General features: G+C 43.6%; 1 protein-coding gene across 1 annotated transcript in view; it reads right to left on the bottom strand.

Moving 5' to 3' along the window:
* The window catches only part of LOC133507949 (calmodulin-binding transcription activator 1-like), a 67,250-nt gene extending 48,494 nt beyond the window's left edge, over window positions 1–18,756 (bottom strand). Inside the window, 3 exon segments of the mRNA XM_061833558.1 lie at window positions 7,366–7,469; window positions 16,723–16,818; window positions 18,732–18,756. Coding sequence (XP_061689542.1) covers window positions 7,366–7,469; window positions 16,723–16,818; window positions 18,732–18,756 — 225 coding nt within the window.
* Window positions 18,757–19,022: the final 266 nt, after the last annotated feature.

Here is a 19,022-nt window from a genome sequence, read left to right as displayed (position 1 = left end):
ATTTAAGTAGTTGTGATTTAGCATTAACCTAAAATGTACATGGAAGGAAGTTCGAGTACTGAATGAATGAACGAATGACATTTATTGCCATCATAAGAAACACTACAATGAAATCGGAAAGCCTCTCCTGCATCAGTGCATACATAAAAGCAAAAATAATAAAAATTGGAATTAACTGGAGAAAACCCACGGAACCCCGGGTAAAGCGTGTAAACTCCACACAGCCTGACGTGACTTTTGAGCTTGGGACTCGACAACTGTGAGGCAGACGTGCAAATCACCACCTGTACCGGTTATCCTGTGCAGGGTCACAGGGACCCACAGCATATCCCAGCAGACTCCAGCGCGAAAGATGGACTACACCTTGGTGTGGTCGCCAGTGAGTCACAGGGCAAAAACAGAGACAGACAATCGTTCACACTCACATGAACATCGGCACACAAACCAGGGGAATGTAGGAATGTCAGTTATGGACTGGAAAATCTAATACAAAACGTATGCTTTTACAAAGAGAATAATAATACTTCTTGATTGACACTAACTCCAAGAATAAACAACGATTGATTAATTAATTAGTGTCCCTCTGACTGACTGCGCCAATCAAAATAGAACACTATTGTCTTTGTCGAGGTAGAATATTCAGAGTGTGTTCTTTTATTCGATTTGATTAGTCTAATCGGCACTCCTGTGCAATCTAATGATTACAATGTAAAGGAGTGACTAATATTGCAGCCAACGTGGAACAACCAGATGTTTCTTAGTTCCTGGTTTCCATACGTTGTCCAAAACGATTAATGTCTTGCCAACAGACACAGAAAAGAAAATCAGTTTTTGTTGCTGTAGTGGGGGGGGGGGGGGGTAATCCAGCTCAATCATCCGGAGCTGTGCACAGGTGAGGTAAACACACGCTGAAATACCCACTACAGTACACACATTAGGAGCAATCCTATAGCTCACACAGCTGGGCCAATAAAAGCACCAAGCACAAGAAGCAGAAGACACAATGATGGCTTTAAATATGCAGCAAACTTTGCCTGGTTGGAAAAGGAGCTTTGAAGGAATTCACTGAGGGACACAGAACCTCCCCCTGAACTGAGCCTGTGCTTCCTCAGCAGAGAAAGACAGAGAGAGAGAAAGAGAGAGAGAGCGAGAGAGAAGCAGAGGCAATGAGAGATATTGATAGAGAAGACGGTGACGCAGGAGTGTAAATTCACTGTTGTATAAAACCGGCTTCCTCCAAAATACACCTGTCTCATCTCAATCCCATGATGGAATAATTCAATCCCCGTCAGGCAATGCAATTGTTTTGATGCGATGTTATCAACAGTCTTGTCTTCGATTACTTTGTGTTGTGCCGCAAAGCTTTTTATTCCCACCATATGGCCGTCATGTTGGCACGGCACCATGTGTCATCGATCCAAATACGTCACGCGCTGCCCTGGTGGCTGCTTGCAAACAGTTAGTGGAGGGGGGGGAATTACAAATTTCAATAAAAACATAATGCTGGACATTACAAATAGCCCTTATCAACATAATTTTATTTAAATAATAACTCCCCTCATTGTTCTGATTCCAAACCCGCCTCCTTCTGCTGACATTTTTCCTGACGTGCCCCAGTCACATGATGAAATTTGTAATTGACGTCTTTCCCACAAGTATTCCCAAAAATGTCAAGCTCTAATAGAGAGGACTCAATGGTGAGTCGGGTACATCTTGGAGAGGATGTGCCGGTCGGGACCATTTTAACCCATCCAGTACGGCTTGTGTACCTCTGCAAGCAAAGCCTATTCACGTGAGCCCACTCTTCATTTGGCGTTGTTGCTTAACTCACAGTATGACCTTCATTGAGATAGATTGCATGAGGAATGTAACGACTTTCCTCAGAGAAAAACCACAAGCTAAATCAGCTTTGCATTGCATAATAATGCCCGACCTGGTAATCAATAACACAAACACTCATCCATACTGGAGTGTTCCGCACGCACGTGAAGAAAATGTCCCGACAGAGGCCGACCGCATCGCCGTGAATGCCGCGAACTGCCAGCGTCAAGCAGTGCAATGCATACAAAAGATACTACTGGTGATACACGATGTCCCCTTTCACACATTAAATACTTTCTTGAGTTAACATCTTCATTCTCTTGCAAAAACAGTCTGTGAGGACTCTAATTACCAGTGATGTCACATGTAAGGTTACACAAGGCTGGGAAAAGCACACGGCACTTATTAAAAGAGCAAAACTTTCAAGAAAACTTTATTATTAGGAGAACAGTATAGGTGGTCAGGGTTGCCCATGTGGGGTAGAGAAATGGCTCTGTAGGCGTTCTTGATATTTGTGTATACTGTATTAAGTCGAGTATATTATTGCCCCCTGGTGTAAATTTCAAATGCTGATAGAATCCATGGATGCATAATGAGAACTGGAATTAGCATCAGAGAAGCCACCCCAGTCATTCTCGTGAAAGTTGCAGAAAGCATATGGCACAGGAAGCAAAAAAAAAAAAAAGTTTGCATTTCCGATGTAAAATCCTCCATGTTTTTATAATTGGACATCCCATTAGGCCTTCATACAAGTTTTCCTTTCAGCAAGACTTTTACGCCACTTTTTCCTTTCTGTCTTTGGAGGAGGGATAATCATAGTAATTGAGTTTATTATTATTATTATTATTTATTGGGTTTATTATTCTTCTTATTATTAATGATTATTATTATTATTATTATTATTATTATTGGCGGCATGGTGGATCAGATGGTAAAGCGTTGGCCTCACAGTTCTGAGGTCCCGGGTCCCATCCTGGCCCCGCCTATGTGGAGTTTGCATGTTCTCCCTGGGCCTGCGTGGGTTTTCTCCGGGCTCTCCAGTTTCCTCCCACATCCCCAAAACATGCAACAATATTTGGACACTCTAAATTGACCCTAGGTGTGATTGTGAATGCGGCTGTTTGTCTCTGTGTGCCCTGCGATTGGCTGGCAACCATTTCAGGGTGTACCCCGCCTCCTGCCCATTGACATCTGGGATAGGCTTCAGCACTCCCTGCGACCCTCGTGAGGATAAGCGGCAAATAAAATGGATGGATGAATATTATTATTATTATAGCTTAGTGATAGATTTATCGATCGTTACAAATGTTAATGAATCATGTCTTAAAGCATTTGGGGAAAGGAGAACGCTGTACTTAGCTGCTCCCAGTGAACATTGTTGACTCAGTCTCAAATAGCTATGATTTTTGTCACATAACATTCAACATTCAAAAGTTATAAAAGGATTTAGCATTTAAAGAACAAATCCTACATGAATGGATCATTCATTAATCCAATCGTTGAGCAAATAAATGTAGTCAAATAAATTTTTTTTTGATGATTATTCAATGCATAGTCTATATAAATAATGCAATTTAGAGTTTTAAATATATTGTTAAGAAAGCTTTTGCTACATAATTTGGATACGGATTTTCTGTTGTGTTGGGAAAACACTAGCTTGGTATGGGGACTCAAAATTATTCGACTTTGCATCCTTCACTGATACAGGATCAGGAGGAGCTCCGTCAAATCTATTCTAACAAGGAGTCACACGTTTTTAGCTGACTAATGAAGTGTGAGAAAAATAACTCACAATGATCAAATCATCAAGGTGGACGGTCACTGCTTTTGTTGTTTACTCATCGCACAGAGACTTTCATTGTTCATTCTTACTTTTGTTTTGTCGGCAAAATTACGCACAGTATCTATGCCGCCGTTTACACACGAGGCAAAATAGAGAGCCTAAAATAGCAGGGCTTAACAGCGTCTGTGGTTGCCGAGCAACGACGTTAAGACAACTATTTTCTTTCTTTTACTGACCTGCGGTTCATTCCACCTGCAGGATAAAAAAGCCACGGATGAAAAGTGGCACCGCACAGCTTGGCTCAGCTCTACTCGTCTCCATTCGGAGTCAGAACGAAACACACTTGCATCGTGGAATGAAAACGAGGGTATTCTGTATTTACTTTATGGCGTGACACCAAGGAGACAAAGAAGACGAAGAGCGGCCAGGAAACTGACCACTGCAGCAAAAGTGGAGATTGTGGGTTGTAAAATGGTAAGACAACATTAGCATTTATCCATCCATCTATTTTCTATATTGTTTGTCCACAGTAGGGCCGCAGATAGGTTGGAGCTTATCCCAGTTGACCTTGAGTTAGAGGCAGGGTACACCTTGGACTGGTTGGCAGTCAATCGCAGAATGGATCTCGACAAAGAAAAAACCCATTCACATTCAATTTCGATTCTTCATTCAATCTCACATGCTTGCATCTATTTGGAATGTGGGAAGAAGTGGGAGGACTCCGAGAAACCTCAAGTAGGGACAGGGAGAACCAGCAAAGTCCACATAGGAAGGCAAGATTCTAAACCTCCAAACTCAGAGGGAGGCATGATGACCACCATCATACTGCCCTCACATTATGTTTAAGTTTTGTTTTCCCAAACATTTCACAGTAACTATCACCTCCAAAAAAAAAAAAAAAAAAAATACTTAGCCCTCCCAGAACCAATAAAATAATACAGGAGCATACCAGCCCGATATGTTCATGAAGAACAAGGCAGGAGTACTATACCTTAAAAGTACACTTGCTAGTATTGTAAACCAATGTTTTTTGCGAAGTTTGAACTGGGAAAATAATAAAAAAAAGAACTTTAAATAAAGATTAAATTGGAATGGACTGCACATATGCACATAAGATGAATCAAAATTGCACCCAATAAACCGGATCCATCGTCAGAAGAAAAAAAGGAATGGACAGAGCCTACAACTGAGTGTAGGGACTTTGAATGTTGGGACTATGACAGGAAAAGCTCAGGAGTTGGTTGACATGATGATTAGGAGAAAGGTTGATATTCTGTTCATCCAAGAGAGCAGGTGGAAAGGTAGTAAGGCTAGAAGTTTGGGAGCAGGGTTTAAATTATTCTACCACGGAGTAGATGGGAAGAGAAATGGAGTAGGGGTTATTTTAAAGGAAGAGCTGGCTAAGAATGTCTTGGAGGTGAAAAGAGTATCAGATCGAGTGATGAGACTAAAATTTGAAATTTAGGGTGTTATGTATAATGTGGTTAGCGGCTATGCCCCATAGCTAGGATGTGACCTAGAGTTGAAAGAGAAATTCTGGAAGGAACTAGATGAAGTAGTTCTGAGCATCCCAGACAGCGAGAGAGTTGTGATTGGTGCAGATTGTAATGGACATATTGATAAAGGAAATAGGGGCGATGAAGAAGTGATGGGTAAGTACGGCATCCAGGAAAGGAACTTTGAGAGACAGATGGTGGTGGACTTTTCAAAAAGGATGGAGATGGCTGTAGTGAACATTTATTTCCAGAAGAGGGAGGAACATATAATGACCTACAAGAGCGGAGGTAGAAGCACGCAGGTAGAAAGAGTACCACAGATGCATTATTTGCCTTGAGGATGCAATTGGAAAAGTACAGAGAAGGTCAGAAGGAGCTACATTGTGTCTTTGTGGATCTAGAGAAAGCCTATGACAGAGTACCAAGAGAGGAACTGTGGTACTGCATGCGTAAGTTTGGTGTGGCAGAGAAGTATGTTAAAATAGTACAGGACATCTGTGATGGCAGCAGAACAATGATGAGGTGTGCCTTAGGTGTGACAGAGGAATTTAAGGTGGAGGTGGGTCTGCATCATGGATCAGCTCTGAGCCCCTTCCTGTTTGCAGTAGTAATGGATAGGTTGACAGATGAGGTTAGACTGGAATCCCCTTGGACCATGATGTTCGCAGATGATATTGTGATATGCAGTGAAAGCAGGGAGCATGCAGAGGAACAATTAGAAAGATGGAGACATGCACTGGAAAGGAGAGGAATGAAGATTAGCCGAAGTAAAACAGAATATATGTGCGTGAATGAGAAAAGTGGAGGGGGAAGAGTGAGGCTCCAGGGAGAAGAGATAGCGAGGGTGGACGACTTCAAATACTTGGGGTCAACAATACAGAGCAATGGAGTGTGGTCAGGAAGTGAAGAAACGGGTCCAAGCAGGTTGGAACAGCTGGCGAAAGGTGTCTGGTGTGTTATGTGACAGAAGAGTGTCTGCTAGGATGAAGGGCAAAGTTTACAAAACAGTGGTGAGGCCGGCCATGATGTACGGATTAGAGACGGTGGCACTGGAGAAACAACAGGAAGCAGAACTGGAGGTAGCAGAAATGAAGATGTTGAGGTTCTCGCTCGGAGTAAGCAGGTTGGATAGGATTAGAAATGAGCTCATTAGAGGGAAAGCCAAAGTTGGATGTTTTGGAGATAAGATTCGAGAGAGCAGACTTCGATGGTTTGGACATGTTCAGAGGCGAGAGAGTGAGTATATTGGTAGAAGGATGCTGAGGATGGGGCTCCCAGGCAAAAGAGCGAGAGGAAGACCAAAGAGAAGGTTTATGGATGTGGTGAGGGAAAGACATGAGGGCAGTTGGGGTTAGAGAGGAAGATGCAGGAGATAGGCTAAGATGGCAAAAGATGACACGCTGTGGCGACCCCTAACGGGACACGCCGAAGGGAAAAGAAGAAGAAGAATTGATTGCCAATATACTGTACTTAAAAATGTACTGTTCTGGAATTAAACACAAGCTCAAACCACTGTTGTATTATGCACTTTTTGAACATTTACACTACACTTTGCGAATGACTCTTCTAGACCAATTACGATTGCTTAAAATAGCTGCAGGTTTTGTCAATGGGAAAGCATAACGGGCGAGATGAGCCAAGCAGGTACTGTGCAGGAGAATTAGAGTCGGATCCAAAAGCCTCAGTGTTCTTTGTACATAATTTCTTAACCTTGTTTGGCTGAGGTGCGGGAACAACTTGTAGAACGTGGGGCGCAGTGCTCAGGGGGTATTTTCAACGACTCGGAAACCCGTGCTCAAAAATTAAATCCACATCACTTTGCTGCAGGTAATTATGCTCCTGGTAAGAAACACACGCTCAGATGGCCACCACCCAGTGCAATAAAAAAGGGGTGTCAAAAGATATGTGGTAAAAGGAACAAAGGGACATATCAAAGGCAGGCCAAAAAAGTGAGTTGGCTCGTGTCCCCAATGCCCCCCCCCCCCCCCTTGTTCTGCCGACTCTGTCTGTTGAGGTTACAAAGCAACACTGTATGCCAAAATCAGTGCCATTTTAGTGACGAGTTTGGATTTGCATATTTATTTTCTTCACTTGTGTCACAGTTACAGGTTTATATAACAACAAAAAAAAACTACCCTCATGTTTGTTTACCTCCTCTTCATCCAGCCTTCATGGTGACTTCAGCAAGAAATGAGTCACCAGCCAAAACACTGAGTTCATCTCGCTGTCACGCATATTTCCCTCACGAGCGTGTCACATTCTCACCTCGTTAGTGTTCCAACGATGGCGCTCCTTGGGCAGAGAGGAACATTTGGGCAGACACTCTAGTAGCTTCTTAGGAAGGTAGATTTTCAACTGGCCTGGCTCACCTGTAGTGTGCGGAGAGCAAGGTGAAGGTCAAGCAGTGGCTGATTAAGAGAAGGCAAACATACATTTATTCAGCTTAATGTAGTAGGTGAGCAGCAGCCGGCCAATCGCTCGGCACATGAAGACAATCCAACATTCAAACTCCCATTCACACCTATTTATCTACAATTTTGAGGTTTTAATGAAACTAACGTGTATATTTTTATGGGGGTGCGGGTGCGGGGGGGGGGGTGAATGGAACTGTGGAGAAAAGTAATTATTCGAAAGAAATTGTCCATTAAATCCATTTTCTTTGCTGCTTATCCTCACAAAGGTCACGGGAGTGCTGGAGGCGGGATACACCCAGAACTGGAACTAGCCAATTGCAGAATTTATGGATTATTATCATTATTATTATGAATCATTATAGGAGGCTACATAGCTCAGTGGTTAGAGTAATGGTTTGGTAAAACAGGGGTCATGAGCTCGTATCACACTGGGGCCTCCACTCCCTGAGAGGGGTTGTGTCAGGAAGGCATCCAGCGTAAAAACTGTGCCAAACAAATATGAGCATTCATCAGTGATGTCACGCTGTGGCGATCCCTAACGGGACAAGCTGAAAGAAATTTACCAATATGCATTATTATTATTGTGTTAATAACGTGCAGGGCACATACTGTACACACATAAAAAACACAGCTACATTACTGTGCATGTTTTTTGGAATGTGGGAGGAAACCGAAGTACCCAGAGAAAGCCCACGCAAACAACAGGAGAATTTCACACATGTAAGGCCGGGTTTGAACTCAGGGCCTCAGAACAGTGAGGCACATGTCCTAACCAGATGTCCATTGTGGCGCCTTCATAATAATATTAAACATTATTAATACTGTAGGGGTGGCACGGTGGATCTGCTGGTAAAGTGTTGGCCTCACAGTTTTGAGGTCCCGGGTTCGATCCTGGCCCCACCTGTGTGGAGCATGTTCTCCCCGTGCCTCCGGGGTTTTCTCCGGGCACTCCGTTTTCCTCCCACATTCCAAAAAACATGCAACAGTAATTGGACACTCTAAGGCGTGATTGTGAGTGTGGCTGTTTGTCTTAATGCGCTGCGATTGGCTGGCACCCAGTTCAGGGTGTAACCCGCCTCCTGCCCTTTGACAGCTGGGATAGGGTCCAGCACTCCCCACAACCCTAGTGAGGATAAGCGGCAAAGAAAATGGATGGCTGGATGGATGGATGGATAATACTGTAGGAGAACATACACACACATGCTACAGTGCATCACAGAATGTCCATCATTTTATTTTTCATTTCAGGGTCCCTCTAGTCGAGTGTGATGTACTGTATTGTATGGCGGGGGTGCTAAATTTATGAACAAGGTACAAAGTCAAGGCAGGAAATGCACACAGGGAGTGGCAGAATACTTCACTTTAGACTCGAAATGAAGGTGCACAAAAAAAAAAAAAACAAGGCCCACACTGAATGAGACTTGGTTCCAATGAGCTCCAATATCATACAATGAGTTCATTTTGATGGAAACAATTGTGCACTCTCTCTGAGCCTCTTTTATAACAGTTTATTTTCATCATAAGGGGGGAGACTTTGTGATAGTCTTCTAAGTAGGGCTGCGGGGGGGAAAAAAAAAATCAAAAACATGGGTAATTCTACTTCAAAAATAGGTCGACGCAGAATTTCAGCTTCCGAGCTCCGCCGAGACACGCCATTCCCCCAAAACAGAAAAAAGTTCTGAGGACATTTTTTTAAACATGACCCGAGTATCGGGCCATCGATAAACCACCCAGCCAACAACAACAGAAGAGCGTCTGCGAGTGATTTTTAAGACACTAGTAGATGGGTAATGTCCCGTACGTATCACATGATGTATAAGTGAGCTTGAATGGGGGTTTTTCTTTGGGGGGGGATTGTTGTATTTTTTTTCTAGGGTTAACTCACTATTACTAATCACAAATGCTAACCAAATTCTTCACAGATTGTGCACCATACATCCAGTACCGTACACTCACAGATGCTGTGCAAACCCTACAAATGAACCCCACAAAGACGCAATGGTAATACTTCTGTCAAGTATTGAGTAAACATCCAAAGCTTGGTGGCCTAATCGCCACATTGCAGCACACAGTGGTGTGGCTCTCTGCCTCCTGCTTTGTTCACGCTCACTCTTAGTGAATATTAAAGTGCAGCCCCCAAACGGTTATACAATTTCAAATTAGCTACTTAGGTAACAATATGCCTCAAAAGTTGTAAAAAAAAATGGTTGGAAGTTGAACCATCATGGACCTGGCCACTTAGTAAAACATCTTTACCCCAACAGTATGTAATAATAATTCAAGCATCTGGCCATTGTATAAAATTTGGGGAGAGGGGAGAGCCGCGGAATCTAAGAACATTTCGGTGTGTATTGTCAAGTCAAGCTGTTCCGTGCGGATAGACTAATTTTCAAAGAAGACTGGAATGCGATAATAAAACCCATTGGTAGTTTATCTTAGTCTATTTTTATTTTACATTGCAAAAACCTTTTTTTACAGGATTGAGCCAAGTTTTATATCCACCGTAAAAAACCTTGCTGCTGTAAACCGAACAGGACACAAATTTAGACAACCGGGTAAGAGTAACACTTACACACCTTCTAACTTTTTTTTAACCAAAATGTCTTGTCCACGGACGTCTCGAGCCAATAAATGCCGAGAAGCTACCATTTATAGATGGTGTTGTTTATGAGATCTGCTGGCAGTTACTAATATATAAAATATTGATGGTACATTCATCCATCTTCCGTTCCGCAGCAGTTGTCCTCACGAGGGTTACAGGCCTGCTGGAGCCTGTCAAAGCTATCTTTGGGTGAGAGGCGGGGCACACCCTGAACTGGTCACCAACCAATCGCACAGCACATAAAAACAACACTTCACATTTACACCTACGGGCAATTCATAGCCTTCAATTAACCTACCATGCATCTCTTTGGGACGTGGGAAGCACCCGGAGTACCTGGAGAAAAACCACCCAGCCATGGTGAGAGAGTGCAAACTGGCCGGAAGAGAGGCCAGACTTGAATGCGGGTTCTTAGACTTGTGAGGCAAAGGTGAGAACTTTTTGTCCATCATGCCACCAATATTAATATTTGCGAATATTTATTTCAAAGTGGGAAAATCTCAAAATAGTTTCTAACCTTCTATTTTGCAGAATAATTTATTTCTGAGGTAAAGGTTATGAAGGACTGTGAGAGGAAGCCAAGCGGCATCTTCTCACTGTGAGGTTATAGGCAAAAATATCAGCATAAGTTATTTGTTGCCCTTTTTGGGACATCCATAAGCGCAAACCCACTATTCATAGTCGATGGTGACACCAGAACGTCCACTGCAAAGGGCAGGTTGTCAAAACAGGGGTGCAATGAAATACTGAGTAGAGGGTGGACACACACACATACAAAAACCTCTGTGCGTCTGTAAAATATCACTTGGCCAGTTCAAAATGTCCTTAAAAAGATAGAGCCCCGGTGTATGTGCAAGTGTCTCTGTGTCCATTTGCGAGCGTGTACCCAACAGATATGCTGCTCAGAATCAAAGAGAGCGTGCACTCAAAGGTTATTGATAAGCATTTGAGTGGAGGGCGTCCATTCATGACTCCCCTGGGAAGATAGGAATTATACACTCTACCTGAGGGCGGATGACAGAACAAGAGAAGGAGAGTGGGAGGGTCAGCGCAGGAGACGCAGACAAGTGGCAGCCAATGAGAGGCAGAAAAGAAACTTAGCAGGGGAGAGAAATATTTACACTGCTTCAATTCTGCAAGGACAAGAGGTGGAGCGACACAAAGACACACAGGAAGATAAGTGCAGCTCCAAGACAGGAGGGAGGTCTTGTCTCGTTTGTGTGTTGGTGTTGGGAGGAAGTGTGCTCAAGCACGTATGCCGCCCCTAATCAATTATGCATTTATTAATAGAAGGCCTGAGAAGACAGAATTTCAAACAGCTGAACGGCGCCACGGCTTAGTTAAACAGCCGAATGGTGCAGCTTAGTTAAAGCCTAATTTCTTTTTTAGCGGCGCTCCAGCCTCTCTGCCATGAATGCCAATCAGCGTTTAAACCCCACCTCTCCTGGCTATAACCACCACCCTCCTCCTCTCCCCCTGCTGTTCTGAAGAATTCTCATCAGAGCCTCGCCTTTGAAATGTACCAGAACCACCACATCAAACAAAAGCCATTCGGCACACAAACACACCCACACGCGCACACATGCTAACACGCACGGCGGTTGCCAATCAAGTCACACACATCACAGCATTTGTCCCAGAGCCGTCCCCCCCCACCCTCTTCTCTCCACCGGTGACCTTGGTGCTGAAATCCCTTTCAAGGCACACCTTCATGGACACGATCGCCATATTAACCCATCCTGCCGTTGCGTCTCCCTGCTCAACATTACAGATGAGCTTTTACACACTGAAGAGTCGCCTTGCTTCCCACAATGCATCCCTCTTTCAGAATATTCAGTCTGGGTACTGTGGGTAATCGCCTTCCATCTGTTCTCAATGATCCTCTGTGGAGCTGTACTACGGTGGGACATGTGGCAAAAAAAAAAAAAAAAAAAAAAAAAAAAATTTAGTTCTCTGAAGTTTTTGGCTACCCAGGGAAATTAACTGTCCCAGGACGCTACGAACAGGCTTCTAAATATAGAAATATCATGTTCTTTGGAGCGCAACCAAAATATTGTGGAAAAAAAATAACTCAATGTTCAAGTCATCCTCTTATTACTTACTCTTATTCAGCAAATCATGTGAATTTTGCCTTTGCTTTTGACATTGTGTGTGTGTGTGTGTGTGGTGTGTGTGTGTTTGACGGCACCACAAAACGGTACCAGTGATGCAATGAGCAATTTAACCACAAACGGAGGTTACTTCAAGATAGGAAAGGTTGTGGCTGCTCAGTCAATTACAGTGGTACTTTTACTTACAAAATCAATTCGTTCCATAACGTGATTTTTTTCCCATAAACAAAAGTGCATTTTCCATGTTAATACCGTAATCCATTACACCCCCCCCCCCCACACACACAGCTAAAAATAAGCATTCAAAATATGTAATGTAAAGAATAGTTTAAAAAATTACGTTCATTTACCTTTGGCGTTGGGTGACTATGCAAAGAGAAGGGTGAGTGTCAAGCAAAAGGCATCATGGGGGATGGAGGAGGAGACAAAACTTTGATACAAATGAAAAAGTTGTACTTTTCCAATGTGCATTAACATGTGACAGCGTGATTCGGTAACAGTCAATTGTTCAAAGGAATCGAAACGCATCACGGATAAGGTTTGACGTCCCTCCTAGCCAATGGGATGAGGAAGATGCTCCGGCGATAGCCAATGGGAGAGCAGCCCTATCACGCCTCACAAAACGAAGATACAGGATATTTACGTTTGGTGGAATTTGGGGAATCCAGCGCCCATTATTTCCTTTCATATCCTGAATTTCCTTCGTAACTAAAGACATATTTTTTTCTGAGGAGGTGTTTTGTAACCTGAATTTTTCAATACTAGAGATGTTCGTAAGTACAGGTACCACTGTATTAGCAATACAATTGATTTAATATAAATTGTTAATTCTACTCATAGAATTGCAAATAGCATTGATGTGCACACCCCTTCCTGTCTATATAGTGGATATAAAAACCCGTGTTTAAATGTCAGATTTTTGTGATACAAAAAAATATAAATTAGAAACATAAACATTTTCCTCCATTGACATGTACAAATTTATTGGAACAAAGTGAAAATAAACAACTGAAATTATGTTGCACAAGTGTGCACCCCCGCTTAGAGCTGGAATTGATCAGGCGGATTCAATCTCATGCTAAATGGGAATCAGTGTACACCTGCCAGCATTTAAAGTGTCTCCTATTAACCCTAAATAAGTAGTGCTATTCTCGTAGCCTTTTCATGCCATTTTTTTCTAGCAGAAGCCTCGAGTTTTTTTTGGGTTTTGGTAATACTAATCACAGTTTTGATGTTTTCATAACTCCCTCCATTTTGTGTATGGCGCAGTACCAGCTGCAGAAAAACAGCCTGAAAGCAGGATTCTGCCACTACTATGACCTTCACTGTAAGTATGGTGCTCTTTTGGTGACAAGCAGTGTTGTGTTTCCGCCAAACATACCTATTGAAATTGTGCCCAAAATATTCAACCTTGGCCAACCTTGGTTTCATCAGACCCCAACACATCTTCCGAGATATGTATGGGGAATTTTGCTATGGGCTGATGATGAAACCAAGGTTGAACATTTCCGCCAAAATTCCCAAAGGTATGTTTTACACAAACACAGCATTGCTTATCACCAAAGGCACACTATAACTACACTGACGGATGGTGGTGGCGGCATCATGCTTTTGGGATGTTTTTCGTCAATTGGAAGCGGGGCCCAAGTGAGGTGTACAGAATTAGGATTGGCTCAAAACGGCAATCAGTGTTGGGACAAAATGTTCAGGCTTGTGCTCCAAAGCACCAACAACAACAACAAAAATTATTCAGGATATCCTATTAGAACTTTGCTTGGGGTTAATCAGAGGCACTTTAAATGCTGGCAGCTGTGTGCTGACTCCCATTTAACACAAGTTTGACTGTGACTGGTTAATTGTTAATAATTATGGTTAATTATAAGAGGGTGTACACACTTGTGCAACTACATAAACTCTGTTTATTTTTATTTCCTCTTTCAAAAATATTTTTAAAGAAAATCATTTGAATTGTACAGATAATAGGTCACGTTAATTCTGTTATTAAAGTTTTAAGTAATTTATCTTGGTCTATATTTTTACATTAGATACGATACAAAAACATGTCATTTTAATAGGGGTGTCCACACCTATTATTACCAATGCATCTGTAGGATGTCTTCAAAGGGGGAGTAGTTTTAGTTGATTTTTATTTCATTTGGTTTTATCATACAATGCTCTCGAAACTTGCAAGATATGTAGGAATGTTAAAATGTTCTAAAAAATATTATCGGTATTGTTGTAAAGATTTTTTGATGGTGACAGTTTGAGCCTGGAATATTTTAATTCACTTAACATTATTTCCTATGGGAAATTAATTTTGACGAACAGCCTGGAAGTCGACGCGCATCACAGCACTTATTGTCCTTGAATGAATAAACTGTATATTACAAAGTACATTAATAATGTAAAATTGTTCTTTTATTTTAGTCTAACGCATAAATGAAAAAGTGTCCCAAAAAATGAACAACACCGGAATGCTAAAAGAGGACCTAATGGCATATTAAGCCGAATGCTTGCCAGAAACTGTTGACCAAAGTGAAACATTGTTCTAGCAACAGATCAAATGCTGTGATTTACACCAAAATCACACAGAAGTGGGGCCTGCGACTGATGAATATTTTACCTCATAAAACTGCCATCTCCATATTTAACACAGAAACAAGCCAATGCCCTTGTGAGAAAGCTGTCAGTTAATTATAAAACTCTACTCAGTAAAGAGAAATGCTCCAAATACAACTCTTAACGCTTACCCCCACTGATATTAGAATGCGTCAGGGGAAATGTTCATAGCCCCCACTCCTGGACCCCCTCCCCATACAGAAGCACATGTACACACACACACACACACACACACACACACACACACCACACACACACACACACACACACACACACACTATCTCTTTTTGGGATAAAATTCATGTGACACACAGAAAGAAAGGCTCATTGCGCAGCAGCTTGAGGGATGGGAGGGAGGGCAGGAGGGCAGAGAGAAGAAAGGCGGGGAGGACGCTGCACGGGATGAGTTAGGGTGTAGGGGGAAGGATGGATGTGGGGAGGAGAGAAAGAGGGATATAAGGGGATGAGGGGGGGAGGGATGGAGAGATGGGCATGCATGCTAATTTTATCATTCTGCTGATAAACTTTTCCTCCGGTAATCCTCCAACTGGGACTACAGAACAGATAGGAGACAGGGATAGCGAGGCCTCAACTCCTACTGAACATCCAACCATCCATCCGTTTTCTACACAGCAGGTGAGCCGGAGCCTATCCCAGCTGATTTGGGGCGAGAAGCGGGTGACGCCCAGGACCGGTCGCCCACATAATAGACACCATTCACACTCACATTCAAAATTAAAGACAATTTAGACTCTTTAATTAACCTCATGGGGATGTTTTGGTCATGTGGGAGGAAAAGGGTGTATATTCAAACAACACACTGGAAGGTCAGAGCCAGGATTTGAACCCAAAAGCTCAGAATTGGGAGGCAGATGTGCTAATCACTAATGCACCATGCTGCCTTCTTACTGACGAGCCAACTGTTATTTTATTTTGGTGGTAGCGAACCTATGGAGAGTGGGCTAAAACCTCACAAGAAATCTAACCTTAATCCATTCATCCTCATAATATGTCACGTTAACTGTTGCCTGATATCTTTTTTTCATTCAATTAGTGTTCACCGCCCCTGTTCTATTTTACTCTTATGTGCGTGTCAGCATGCGTAGGCGTGCGTTTCATAGCCATCAATAACCTCGCCATGTCTGACTGCTTGTCCTTAACATATGTTCACTTTCCTCCAGTCTGTCCGCCACTGATAATACACAAACACAAACACGCGCACACACTTGCATCTGTCTGATGTCGTTTTTAACCAATAACCAATCAAAGCGATCACTGCGCGCAGTCAGTGCCTCCCTACACCCCACTGAGACACACATACCCGAGCATGCGACGACCTGAGACTCCACAGTGTGCCTCAGGGCTGACTGTAAGCAGGCCCGTTGAGGATTACCGATACATAATGCCATGTGTACAGATTAGGTTTGACAATAAACTACTAATAGCTGAAATGAGCCTTGCCTTTACTGTGACTTTCTATGCTTGTGTGCAGTTTATTGTACGTGTGTTTGGGGTGTGGCGGGAGGAGGCCTGTGTGTGTGAGCGAGAGTGCACCTGCTAATACTGTATTGGTATGGATGAATAAAAATGATTCGTTACAGTGTGGAATTATCGTGACGTCTCAGTGAGACGTAGAGATAGAGTATGCTTAGTGTGTGTGTTTGTGTCTGCATGCGTGTGTAGGTTTTTGCGTGTGTGTGTGTTACAGAGCAAGACCTCAGTTCCTTGATCACATCATTCTGCCAGAAAGCTTTTATACTCCCTCTCAGTGTTACCCTGTGCTATAGACAAATGTGAGCGTGGCACTTGAACGCACACACACACACACACACACACACGCACATACACATGCTGCGTTTGTTTGTCCGTGTCTTACTGTTGGCGTCAGTGTCATCACTCTTGGGAGGGGTGTGTCCCGTGTAACCAACAGCAATCCTGACCATTCGCTCTGGATTTCTTATCTTCTTCAACCCTGTGAAGAGAGAAAAAGACAAAGAAATATTTTGGAGAAGCTCTTGGCATTTGTTCCTCCTCGACCCGATCTTCCTCTTAAGCCCACAAATCCAACTCCAACTGATATGAATGTGGGCTGATACATTTTCTGAGCATCAATTGTATCCTCTGATCGATTGGCCACAGTAGAAACACTATCTGTGTGTGTGTGTGTGTGTGTGTGTGTGTGTGTGTGTGTGTGTGTGTGTGTGTGTGTGTGTGTGTGTGACTAACTTGTACCCTGCTTTAGTTTCTCCTCACCCTCATCATTTCTGTTTCCCTGACCACTGTTGCTATGATACAAACTAGTCCAACCAGTGCACAGGGAGAGGGTCTTCGGAGCTATATGGTGGATGCTGTTCCCATGCCCACTGGTGAGCTCTGCAGATCGGCGCCACACACATCTGCCACGGGATAGGTAGAGCGGACGCCTGTCTGCTGGCCGGGCTGCCGTGATTCATTTGGCTCTCATTCAGCTTGGCTGGGGCCCGTAAATTGTAACATCCTCCCTATATGTAATACCGAGAGGCAGTGGACAAAAGGCTTCCTCATGCAGTGTGTGTGTGTATGTTACTATAATATGGGCAGCGGAATGGTTTTGTATTTAATGTGGTACACTGCCTCCTGAACTGCCCATGGGCTTTCTGCCTCATCTTTCAGTTCAGGTATTTTCACGCAATGGGACGTTCAACCAACGACCTTCCCCATGCCTCTGGCCATACACTGCACGCTCCCTTGCATGTGTGCATTTGTGTACGTGTGAGAAGCTTTAAGAGTTCTGTGACACAAAATAGGCTTTACAAATATATAAGACTGCACAGGTGTTGCTAAATATTACTCCCCTTGGAGAAATACCTGTCAGGATTGCTCCCTAGTGAAGAGCCTCTGTCATTTATCAACCCGATCCTATTAAGAGTTGAATAATAATCTAGTCAACGCTTGCTACGAATGTCATTTTAGGATGTAATCTGAAATGAAACTGTTTCTCGTGTGTTAAATGTGTTTGAACGAAAGCAATCTTTGAACCCATTGACAAGGGTGGGGGCGGTGGCTCTTGTGGGGTGTATATGGACAAATCAAATGAAACACACTGAATAAAACAAATTAATGCATTCACGAGACGAGATAGAGATACCGTTGCCACCTTTTAAATAATGCATGAACGAATGCATAACAATCTGGATTAAATGGTGGCTGTGAGTGATAATGACCTCAAGAGTTCAATGGAGTGAGTAAAATTTCAAACAAATAGTACTGCTTAAAACTGTCACAGATACGACACCACACATGCACCCCCCCCTCTCTCTCGCGCCTCTTCCTAAATGCAATCAGATTGTCATGGGAAGCAACCAGAACAACACATGGACATAAACACACACGCAGACACACACACACACACACACACACACACATACATACACACATAGACACACACACCACATGCACACACACACAAGAGCACTGAGAGCTCTTGAGTGTTGTGTGTGTCGGGAATCGGAAATCCAGCGGTCTATTATACTTTAAGGAGAGACATAAACACACGCAGGCGCACACGCACGCGCACCATCTAAATTCCTTCAGCGTGAACCACTCTCATCCTCTCTCCATCCCTTTCCGCGCTAAACGCTTCGAAAGCTCTCCGCTCGCCTCCATTCCAGCACCACCGACAGCACACAGTAAACTCTCCCTTGGTTATTTATGCTGTCGCTGGCTGCTTCAGCACCAAGACAGCCTGCCTCCGTGTTTTTGGGACAGACAGCAAGAAAGGGGAAAGCCCGGCTCTTATCTCTCCTCTCGTTGGTCCGCTTGCGTCCAGCCGTCGTCACCTCGTCTGAAGGCCAAATATAGCGACTCGGTGCCACCTCAAAATTAAAGGCGATATTTCTGTCTTACCTTCCGGCTTGTTTTCGGCAGCCATTTCCCCTCCGCCGCGCGCCTCATCCCTCCTCCTCCTCCTCCTCCTCTTCCTCCTCCTCCTCCTCCTCCTCGACTCGACCTAGTGGTGGTGGTGGCGGGAGTGGGGGGGAGGGGGGCACACGAGGAGAGGACAGCTCAAGGAGGGGGCGGGTCCGATAAGTTGATTTGCCAGATGACTGGTTCATCCGCCGGTGATTGACAGCAGGGATCTGCGATGGAGGGGCCTCCCGCAGGCCCCGCCCACTGACGTGTCGGGCGAACGCCTCT

The sequence above is a fragment of the Syngnathoides biaculeatus genome, chromosome 10 (genome assembly GCF_019802595.1).
Source record: "Syngnathoides biaculeatus isolate LvHL_M chromosome 10, ASM1980259v1, whole genome shotgun sequence".
NCBI classification, from domain to species: Eukaryota; Metazoa; Chordata; class Actinopteri; order Syngnathiformes; family Syngnathidae; genus Syngnathoides; species Syngnathoides biaculeatus.
Note: the sequence above shows the minus strand (reverse complement) of the source record. Positions and strands in the feature narration are given on the sequence as shown.